Here is an 11,346-nt window from a genome sequence, read left to right on the forward strand (position 1 = left end):
ATGTGAGTTCACAAGCAGTATTAAAAGGATACACATCTAAAAGCTATTACTTGAACTTCTGAAAACAATTTATTGTTTTTAATACAGTAGAAAATAATATATATTTTTTTAAAAATTAATAAATTACTCTCTCACATAAACAAAACTCCCTTGTAAGAAGAGACGCTGTACACGGCTCAGTATGAACCTATTGGTGCTTTGTTTATACGTTAAAAGAGTAATATTCCTATGACTGATTAGTCACTGTATCTGCGTTTGGGATATGTCCTCAAGGATCTTTAGAGCAATTCGGCGCGGCGAGGCAGCCCATGGGGAAGGGAAAGCGGCGGCTACCGCGGCTCGGAGGTTGCCCGTCCTGCGGCGGGGAACCAGCCACCGCCCCCCCGCCGCGGGAGCCGCCTCCGCCGCTTGCCCCGGCCAGCCCGTCCCGCTTTCAGTTTCACTTCTTCCGGCTCGGAGCTGCGTGTTTCCTCAGGGTTTCCGTGTGCTGAGAAACTTGTGCAGTCCCTGGATGCCCCCAAACCGAAGGAGATCAAGCCCGCAGCGGTAAGTGGATGCCGTTCTTCACTTTTCAGTAATAAGTGCAGATACCAGAGGTACAAGGCCGAAGTCCTGCTCAGGCGTTTAGGCGATTTCCTTCATCTTGGATTTCTCTTAACTTCCAAGTTAGCCAAGCCAGTGCTACTGCTGTTGGCTTAATGAGTGTGCTTTGGTGCTTGTGCCCGGATGTCTGCCCTCAGCTGGCAGGAGGTATTTTTGTGTGTTAAAAAAAAAAAAAAAAAAAAAAAAAAGGCAATACAGGTGAAGTGGGAATGTCCCTCCCTAGGAGATGCTGGAGGCTCCCCTGCTAAATTCTCCAGCTTTTTGAAGTTCTTGCTCATAACATTAAAACTCGTTGTTCTTTCTTTTGACTATTAAATATTATTCTATAACACTGTCCCTTAAGTCTGATAGTGGGTGTGTGCTTTCTTCACTGGATCTCCAATCAAAGCATAAAACACCTAAAGCTGACTCAAGACTTACTGCAATGAAAAAAAGCAGAAAAAGGCAGCCCTTCGAGCCTCATTGGTAGTCAGCTTTTCGAACTTAAATATGAGCTGGCAACAGCTGCCGAGGAGGCTGCCAGCTACCTGACCTCCCCAAAATAAGCCCTCAGAAGCATGCAGAGGTAAAGCATTTGTTACCGGCAAGCTTCCCCTTTGTTTTCCTTAGCTCTTCCAGCAGCCAGGGTACAGAGCAATGAGACAGGACAAGTGGTCCTTTCGTCTCCTCAGCTCTAAGGATGTGGGTGCTGTGTTCAGCAGCAGCTGTAGCAGGTCAGGCTGTCTGCAGGACAATCAGGTACAGTCATCTGCTGCCTCCTCCCCTTCCCTGCTGGCCAGTGGCCGGTGGGTGGACAGCCAGGCTGTGTGAGCTGCAGAAGGGTGAGGCAGTGCTCAGCTGGGAATCATTTGTTGTTTGTTTGGGGGGGGGGGGTGTTATTTGTTTGTTTTGTTGTTGGTTTTGTTTTCGTTAAGGTTTGTTTTAAATCATCTTTTGCAGTTCTTTGTGTACACCTTTGCAATGCTTTAGGTTCCTCTCTCCCTTGCTTATAACTACCTTCTGATATCTCTCCCTAGATGTCCAGCTTTCTACCACAGAGGCACTTCACAGGGTTCCTCTGGCCATTGTAACATGGCTTTTTGTCACTGGAACAGTCCTAACGTGTGCCTTCTGAAAAGACAGGTTCCCTATGGAGCCAAACTCTGCTGGTGTCTGACCTGCTAAACTCCTGCTTGGCTGCAGTGTCAGTTCCTCAGAGTGTTTTGTTATGGTAGTGAAAACTCTTCTCTTTAAAAAAAAAATCAGTTCCAAAGGCATATTCCTTTTCTGTATGAATGGGCTGGTTTAATTTCTTATTTTGTTGTTTGCTATTGAGCAATAATCTAATGTGCTCAAAGCTACATCATGTTAATTAAACACAGGTTCCAAGCAAAGGAAAATGCGAGCTGCAGAACTAAGATAGTCCACGTTGCTGGGAGTTAGTCTTTTGAGAAGCTCTTCTAGATTCCTGTGAAGTGTAGTAAGGTTAAATTCTCCCCTATAGCCTATTCTGTAGTGGGTCACCAATAGTCTTCTATACCTGGAAGGCCATCATGCTGACACTTAAATAATTGGTAAATTGAGGTTGGCAGGTAGGTTCCAAATTTGTTGGCAGAAGGCCATACAGATATGTGTATATGGAGATTGTGGAGACACTCAAAGCTTCAGGAGTGAAATTATAAGCTTTATATTTTTTTAGCAAAGAAAAAATTGAAGCAGAGGAACCTTGGTTTACTGTTTTCTGCTAAGCATGGAAAAAATATTCTGGCAAGCAGTCCCAAACTATTTGTTCTCCCTCTGCTAAAGGTTAATTCAGTAGAGAATGACATGGAAGATACACTGGACTCTTCTCTTGATTAGCAGAAATGCTATTTAATTAGACAAGCTCTGTGACTCAGCTGGCTAATGAAACCCTTTTGAGCTCTTACAGCTTTATTCCAGTCAGAATTTGTGTGGAATTAATTTTCTTCCTTATCCATTAAAACTGCATTACAAAAGCAGCAGGTGAATTTAAATCTTATGGATAATAAACCAAAACTGAATAGAATACAAAAAGTCTGAGAATCATCAGAAATGTAATACCTAAACAGGCAGAGACATTGAAGATTGGAGCAACCAGAGGTTGACATCCTAATGGAAATGCTCAAAACAGATGGGGTGGGGTATATAAACTCTTAAATGTGTAAGTTTTCCTGGAAATATTTGGATGAATGTATTGAATCTATGGACCATGTTTTCTCTACACCTTGGCTGTTCTCCATTTCTTTTCCTGATTAGATTGGTACTGATTTGTTTTGTCTGTTCTTACTTTCTCATACCCCTTTCTCTAGCGTGGTATTCCTTCTTTTGCTATGAGATGGCAAGACAGTTAGAATTTTGTGTGGCTGGCTTGTAAAACAAAAACTGGCAAGAACTGTAAAATAAAGAAGTGGCATATGAGGCATTCTTACTGCATATAACTATAAATATTTTAACTGCAGTTAAGCTCAGAGCATAGTGATTAACATTGAGGGGCCTGTGTGTAAACATTTGTCAACGTAGTTAAGGCTCAGAGCGCAGTGATTAACACTGACAGGCCTGTGTATAATTTTTTGTAGCCTATGCATGTTAAAGCAATGCAAAATTAATCAGAGAAGGGAAAATGGATGGAAGTGTTCATTGATAATAGATAAAGTGTTGGTAGCTTTTTGAACATAGTTATTTTTATGTAATACAATACTATTGTTCTTAAAGAAAAATCTTAATTTAGAAAGATTTAGACATACCTTTTATGCAGAAATGAATGCTACTTTATGGGTGAAAAATACTGAGAGTTTGCTCAGTATAAGCTACATGTTTTTTGAGCCTGGCTTGCTTAGCCTTCAGTTTAAGATATAAGTTGTGTCAAAATGATTGTAATTTGTACTGTGTTCATTTTGCCTTTTCAGATAAAACGATGGGCAGTGCTACTCTTTGGTGGAGCAGCTTGTCTGTCAGACTGGTGTCTGTCTGCTTACTGTGTGCCTCAGCTGGAAAACAATGTCAGATCCAAAATGAAATGGCTGACTGCAGTCACCTAAAGCTGACTCAAATTCCTTCTGATCTCCCAAACAATATAACGGGTTTGGACATCTCTCATAATCAGCTAAGACAGCTAGGTCCTGCAAATCTGACCAAGTACAGCCAGCTGGTTTACTTGAACGCAGGCTACAACAGCATTTCTAAACTGCAACCAGACTTGTGCCAAAATGTGCCCTTGTTGCAGATTCTGAGGTTAGAACATAATGCATTGCATAAGCTCCCTGACAGAGTCTTTGCTTCCTGCAGCAACCTGACTGAGCTCCATCTAGGACACAACACAATAGATATAAAAAATGATCCTTTCAAAACCCTGGAGGTAAGCTTGAGAAATGCATCTTTTCATGTAAATAAATATAAATGTGGAATTTTCTTTCTTTTTTTTTTTTTTTTCCCAGTTTGTTTACGGAACAACTGCCTATTTGCCTCTGAAAATATCCAGCATATAATCTCCCTTCGTTGTTTTTCTAAATAAAAGGCCTAATGGCTTCTTGTGTTAGAGCACACTGGAGTCTCCACCATCCTTATGAGTCAATACTCTCCATCCCCTTTTCCCTATTGCATCCCATTGAGGCACCTCTCCATACAGGATTTGTGCTGAGAGAACAGCAGCAGATGACATATAGGGAAAAATGGATGCTGTGGAATCTGTGTTGCCTGGGGTCTAAAAACTGTAGCAACCTAAATTCTCAAGGTCAAGGTGTAATTATTCAGACCATGGAGGCCAGTGCTTAGGCTGAATGTAGTGTCTCACAAGACTTTTGGCTTTGAGAAAGAATGAAAACCTTTTTTTACTCTACATTTGTTTCTCCTGGTAGTTTACATGTGGTTAAATATTCTTCTCTATAGCATCTATGAGGTTGGGGAACCAGCACAGAAGGCGGGGAAACACTGTTCCATTGTCTTTGCACCAAGCAGGGAATCATGCAAAAGGACGAAAGAAAATAGAGACAATGTGCAGCTACTGATCATTGTACAATGTTTTAATGAGTGTGCATGTTGTTTAGAACAAATCTGAACTTTTCTGCTAAACTCAGTATTCCAGTTCAGTTACCTACAATGTCTGTGCCTGCACTGGGGGACTGCTGGCTCTCAACTAAGCACAAATGAGTACAGCCAGCTTTGGTGCTGGGAACAGACCTGACGTTCTAGCCATCCTCACTTTGCTGCTGCCGTGCGCTGATGGAGACCTGGCTTGAGGCACCTCCAGGCACATTCTGTGGAGTCGCCTTCAGGGCAGCATCTCCTCCCCTGCCGGTGCAGGAGTCATCTGAGAACCTGAGCATCAGCTGGAGTATGACAAGGAGTATAGTACTGATCTTTGTAGGCTGCCACTGCACCCTTCTTCCTCACTCCCATTGATAGGGGTGGACCCCAGTGAAGACATAAGGTGTTAATACTGTGGTAGTTCTAAATGCAGCCAGCTGTAGGCTTTTGCTTTTATCACTTTATCTGGAACAGGAGGGCTTTCAGTGAATTAATGAATTTTAGATAAAGTAATTATTTGGTTTGCAGCAGATAATTTAGCAGTTTAAGACCATGAACACAAAAGTTACAGGTGCAGAAGATACAGAAGGCTTCTTCCTGCAGGAGCTTGAAAGCTGCCATTTCTCTATTACAAATATAACTGTAGTATTGCAACTAATTTCGAATCAATTAGACTCCAATGCAATATTTCAAAATGGTGTTATATTATACAAAATAAAACTAATTTTATACTTTTCTGTTGATATCTTCTTCCCAGAACTTGAATATTTTGGACCTATCTCATAATCTTTTGAAGTCAGCAAATTTAGGATTGCAGCAACAGTTGAACAACCTTCGTGAGCTCATGTTGGATAGCAATCAAATCACTGAGTTAAAAAAGGAAGACTTCAGTTTTCTTAGCAACACCTCATTGAATAGTCTTCATTTGTCATCAAATCCACTGAAAGAGGTAGGAAGCATTTCGACAGAAATTCAACAGGTGTAAGTATAAAATGGAACTATCCTGATTTATCCTTTATGATTGTATGGCATTTACATTACATTTTTGATCCATTGAGGTCAAAGATAAAACCATTCTAATGTATACAGTGTTACTCCTGATGTCCAGTAGTGATATATATCATTATTTTTCTCCTGCCGAAATCAGCGAGAACTGGTTCTGTGTTGATCAGATGTCTCAAGCAATAGCTAGATCAAATAGCTCTGTGAACCCTTACCGGTTATTTTCTATGCAGGATTTTTTTTAATTTATTTTTTTAATTATTATTTTTTTTACATGCCGAAGAAGGAATGGTTGACATATTTTCTGAGTGGGGAAAAAGTGCAATATTATGCAAGGTTAGTTATACAGCCTAGGTCTCACTTCCTAGTTAATCAAATAGAATGTTCATTTGTGCGTGTGGGGTACTCCACAGAAATAATCATTGCAGAAAAGTATACTCACTCTTTTAAAAAAAACAAGCGGGTGTTTTCTCTGCCACCTGCCTTACTGTTATCTCTGACACACTTCTTGGTGTCATGATATGATTTTTTGAAAAGTGATGGTAAGTATTGCAGTTCTAAACTGGCTGACCCACAGCATATGAATGCTGAATTTGCATTGAATTTGCTCAGTTTTTTTCCCAGTTGATTGATCTGTAAAGAACATGTATATTGAAATTACAAGAGTATTTTAAAGTGGCATAAGCTTGTAACACTGCTGAGAGGCAACCCCACCCTCCTCTTTCCCTTGTCCACTTCATACCTCCCTCTTTCCAGTACAAGCTTTAGTGAGGCGATGCATTGGATCAGTGGAGAAACTCTACAGATGTTTTGGCTTGCTTAGCTTGTGGTCAGGCTGGTTCCCTATCTGGTTCACCACGTGAATGCATGTATGGCCTATATTGGTGCAACGGTACATAGTGAGCATAAGTAGATGGGACTGTTCCTTTCTTGGGCAGTGCTACATTATGCTAGTTCAACCTGCTCTGACTTTACAGCACTGCTGTCTGAAAAGCAGCCTTACGCATTTATGTTGTGGAAGCAAGTGTGTGGTATCACATTTCATGAGTGTAGATTTTACTCACCCAGAGAAACTGGGTTTCTTCTTGGCTGCCTGAAGGCCTGAATAGCTTTTTTACAGTGTATCTAGTTTTGCACTAGTATAGTGGTATCCCCAGCAGATGCCAATAAAAGAAAGCTGAAGAAAGGGATTATCCCAATTTCTAAGATACTCTTAGTGAAAGCGTTTTACCAGTTGGATGCAACATTGTAATTAAGTTGCATCTTACTAAGCAACTTTCTATCTTCTTCTAAACAAGTACTACTCAGAATTAGGATAATAATGTTACAAATTTTAGAACTCTTTATCACAAGAAGTATAAACTCCAAGAAGTGTTTGAACTTGGCTGTGGAAAAACTTGAATGGAGGAGTTATATCCTACTTGAAAAATCTCATTTGAAAACCTTTCCAAATTTTGGCTTTATGGGGCTACTTTCTTACATAATCCTGCTGTTTGGGTCAAAACTGTTTTTTCCTTTCTTTTCAGTTTCACACGGGATGTTTACATGCAATTGGAAATCTCTTTGGCCTCATACTGAACAATGTTGAACTTGGTGAAAATGGCACGAAGAAACTTTGTACAGAATTATCAAACACAGCGATTCAGAATCTCTCACTGAGCCATGTGAAGCTTTCGTACATTGGTAAATCAACTTTCCAGGGACTGCAAGGAACAAACCTAACAGTTTTAAACCTTTCCCAGAATTCTCTGTCTGTGATAGAAGATGATTCATTTCAGTGGCTTTCAAGTTTACAGTACTTAAGCCTGAAGCATAATAACATTCATGTATCATCACGTTTATTTTATGGATTATCCAGCCTCAAACATCTGAATCTGATAAATTCACTTATTGGGAAAATTGAAGATTTTTCCTTTCACTGGTTATACCACTTGGAGTATCTTATAATGGATAATAACAATTTTCCAGGAATTACTGCTAATATGTTCACAGGTCTGAACAACCTGAAATATCTGAGTCTCTGTAACTGCAACATAAACTTACAAAGAATAACTAATAAAACATTTTCATCACTTGCTAATTCCAGCTTGCAAGTTCTTAATCTCACGAAAACAAGAATTTCTACAATAGAAAGTGGGGCGTTTTCCTCCTTGAGACACCTGAAAATTCTCGATCTTGGTCTCAATGAAATTAGCCAAGAGCTCAGAGGTAATGAGTTTAAAGGTCTCAATAATATACAAGATATTTATCTCTCCTATAATAAAAATTTGACTTTGCGAAGCGAATCATTCATTTTTGTCCCAAGCCTTAGAAAACTGATGCTGAGGAAGGTAGGTTGCAGTAATCTGGCACTTTCTCCTTCACCTTTTCATCCTCTGCAAAATCTGACTATCCTGGACATCAGCAATAACAACTTAGCAAACATAAAAGAAGACTTGTTTGATGGACTTCACAAGCTTGATATTCTGGATTTGCAGCACAATAATTTAGCCCGACTTTGGAAACATGCAAATCCAGGTGGGCCTGTTCTTTTTTTGAAAGATCTTCCCAATTTGCGTATTCTTAATTTAAAATCTAATGGGCTCGATGAGATTCCAGCTCAGGTTTTCAAGGGTTTGTTTCAATTAAAAGACCTGGATTTAGGAGCCAATAATTTGAATTTGCTTCCAGCAACTTTGTTTGATGACCAAGACTCTCTGAATTTCTTGAACCTTCAGAAAAATTTGATAACCTCAGTTGAAGAAAAAGTGTTTGGCCCAGCTTTTAAGAGTTTGAGAATACTGGAGATGGATTCCAATCCATTTGATTGCACCTGTGAAAGCATTGCTTGGTTTGCTGATTGGCTTAATGTGACTCACACTTATATACCTGGATTGAGGTCCCAGTACATTTGCAACACCCCCCGTAAATATCATGGTAATCTGGTGTTGCATTTTGATAGCTCAGCCTGCAAAGACAGCGCTCCATTTAAACTTCTGTTTGTGGTCACTACCACTACTGTGATGCTAGTAATTTTTATGGTTCTTATCATCCATTTTGAAGGGTGGAGAATAGCTTTCTACTGGAATATTTCAGTAAATCGAGTACTTGGTTTTAAAGAACTTGACAGACAACAGGAAGAATTTGATTTTGATGCCTACGTTATTCATGCAAGACAGGACAAGAATTGGGTGTCTAAGAATTTCATCTCTCTGGAAAAAGATTACCACTTTCAAATTAGGTTTTGTTTAGAAGAGCGGGACTTTGAAGCGGGCATATCTGAATTTGAAGCCACTGTTAACAGTATCCAAAGGAGCAGGAAGATTATTTTTGTTGTGACTGAGCATCTCTTACAGGATCCCTGGTGCAAAAAGTGAGTAGCATACAAAATTTTATATGTAATGGAGAAAATTTCTTAACAGATTTTTTTTTAAGAAGGTAATATGTTTTTGGTGTGTAATTAATAAAAATGCCATGCAAATTCTATTTTAATATATTTACTTAATATATCATAACTTCAGAATAATTCGTAAGTTAATAAAGTTAATTGCTCCACATATACACTAGTGGGCATTCAAATCTCTCAGTCAATATATTTTTGTACAAAAAGTCAAGCTGTCACCTGTGCAGATTACTTGTCTTAAAATTACATGTTTGAAAAAGAGCAATAATGGGTGAGATCACTATCATCCAAAGATTATTTTTATTTGCCTTTAAATGAGTCTTTTCACCTTTCTTATGTAATGATCTTACAAAGAAAGGAACTTTGCTAAACAAAGCTATATCAAGACAGTAGACATAGGTTATATTTTTAGAGGATGAGATCTTTCTTTAGAGGGTAAGTGATTTAACATAAGCAATGACAATTTTATATCATGAAATAGACATTAAGACCCCTGTTTGAGTCCAATACTTGAGCTTGCAATGTGCTATTATGTGAGCTATTAAAAGAACTGTTTGACATTTTTTCCTTCCATATGAAAGAAAACACGTATTTTTCTCATATTTTTGCTTCAGCTTTAAGGTGTATCATGCTCTTCAGCAAGCTATCGAACAAAGTCGAGACTCCATCATATTGATCTTTCTTCATGAGATCCAAGATTACAAGTTGTATCATGCACTTCACCTGAGAAGAGGAATGTTCAGATCTCGCTGCATCTTGAACTGGCCAGCCCAGAAAGAACGAGTCAGTGCATTTCATCAGCAATTAGTGATGGCACTTAAATCTAATAGTAAAGAGCACTGAATTTTGAAAGTACAGATTTGAATTATGGGGTCATTTTATTGCATATTTTCTGTCGTCGGAAAACTATAAAGTCTTCAGGAAAACCTGAAAAAAGTTTGTGATGCTGGAAAGATACGTAAGGCACGATAATTTAGTCTATATTCATGTTCTTGCTGATATTTTGATTCACCTGCATGAAGTGACATGTTAAAATGGATTATGACTGATAGTCATTTCAGTCTGTATATCAAAAATGTGGTAGAAATTCCGAAAAGCAGAGAGAATGACTGGTGTCCTAGCAAAAATGTCCATCTGGTGTAGTGTAAAAAAGACATTGACTCTACTTTAAAGGGATATATAAAAGAGAATTCCATAATGATAAAATAGCAAATTCTGTTTAGAGGGTAGAGTGGACACTACTGCTTGCTTTCGTAACACAAGGGGAGACTCAGTGAAACTAAAATTGGAAAGTTTTCCATGTGACGCAGAGTAACTATAATAACATGGAAAATTATTTCTGTAGTTGAAACCAAGAAACATAGCAGAGTTTCAAAGTGAGTTTTAAAACCTTTTATTTTAAGTGAAAGCCACAGAAAGAAATGTGATCCTGTGAGCAGCCTGTTCAGAACACATGGCGAAGGATTGCTTATGCCTTCTGGGTGGTGCTAGTACTGGTGACTACCAAAAACAGATTTTCAGACTGAGTCAACTGATTTAATCAATGTGGCATAAGTAAACAAACATTTTTACTCCTCCCTATCAAAATTCAGAGAGCTGGCAGAGGACATTTATAATGAGAGCTGCCACCTTACTTATTCAAATGCTCATAAAACCGTATGTGGGCCACTAAAGAGAACTTGAAATCAATGTGAAGTATGGCCAACGCACAGCTGGTGCACCTGTATAAAATGAGTAAAGGCATAGATTTTTCTGTAGCATAACCAGAAGACAACTTTGTGGGGGAGCTGATGCTACTGTAATTTCAATACTGAAATCTTTACTACTAGTGAAACAATAACAAAAAATAAGCCCCCCAAAGAAATGGTTTTAAAGCATATCAGAAATTTTACTGTGACTACAGTTACAGGTAGAGTGGGAGAAAAACTTCAACAGTCGATTAATTTCAAATGTTATGTTTCCTTTTTTCTTTATGACTGTACATAGTTTTGCCTTTGATAGCAAAAAAGAATGTTGTAAAGAAATCAGACAGAATTCTGTAGTTTAATTTCTTCTATATTAATCTAGTTTGTTTTTTTCATAACATACTTTATAGAAACATCAGCTAGTTGGCAATTGCCAGAGCATTAAGGTTCAAATATATGGGCTAGTAGCTTGATACAGAGAGAGCTGAGAACCAGCAAAGAGTGTTCTGAAAGGATGTTCATAATGTTTGAGGCTGTTTGCGATTTTAAGGAGTGTTTGAGCACAATTTATTGTAAATTAGACACTAGACAGTCATTTATATGTTTTGTTAATATTTAATTGCTGCTCTGAGGACTATATAAAACATTGTC

The 11,346-nt window shown here is 38.6% G+C and overlaps 1 protein-coding gene across 1 annotated transcript; it reads left to right on the forward strand.

Moving 5' to 3' along the window:
• The first annotated feature begins 462 nt into the window (after positions 1 to 462).
• Positions 463 to 10,925, forward strand: TLR3 (toll like receptor 3). The gene is made up of 5 exons (XM_065633421.1): positions 463 to 546; positions 3,510 to 3,958; positions 5,384 to 5,575; positions 7,155 to 8,980; positions 9,625 to 10,925. The coding sequence occupies exons 2-5, from the start codon at positions 3,518 to 3,520 to the stop codon at positions 9,851 to 9,853; spliced, it is 2,688 nt and encodes an 895-aa protein (XP_065489493.1). The 5' UTR covers positions 463 to 546; positions 3,510 to 3,517; the 3' UTR covers positions 9,854 to 10,925.
• Positions 10,926 to 11,346: the final 421 nt, after the last annotated feature.

This window comes from Caloenas nicobarica, chromosome 4, assembly GCF_036013445.1.
Source record: "Caloenas nicobarica isolate bCalNic1 chromosome 4, bCalNic1.hap1, whole genome shotgun sequence".
NCBI lineage: Eukaryota > Metazoa > Chordata > Aves > Columbiformes > Columbidae > Caloenas > Caloenas nicobarica.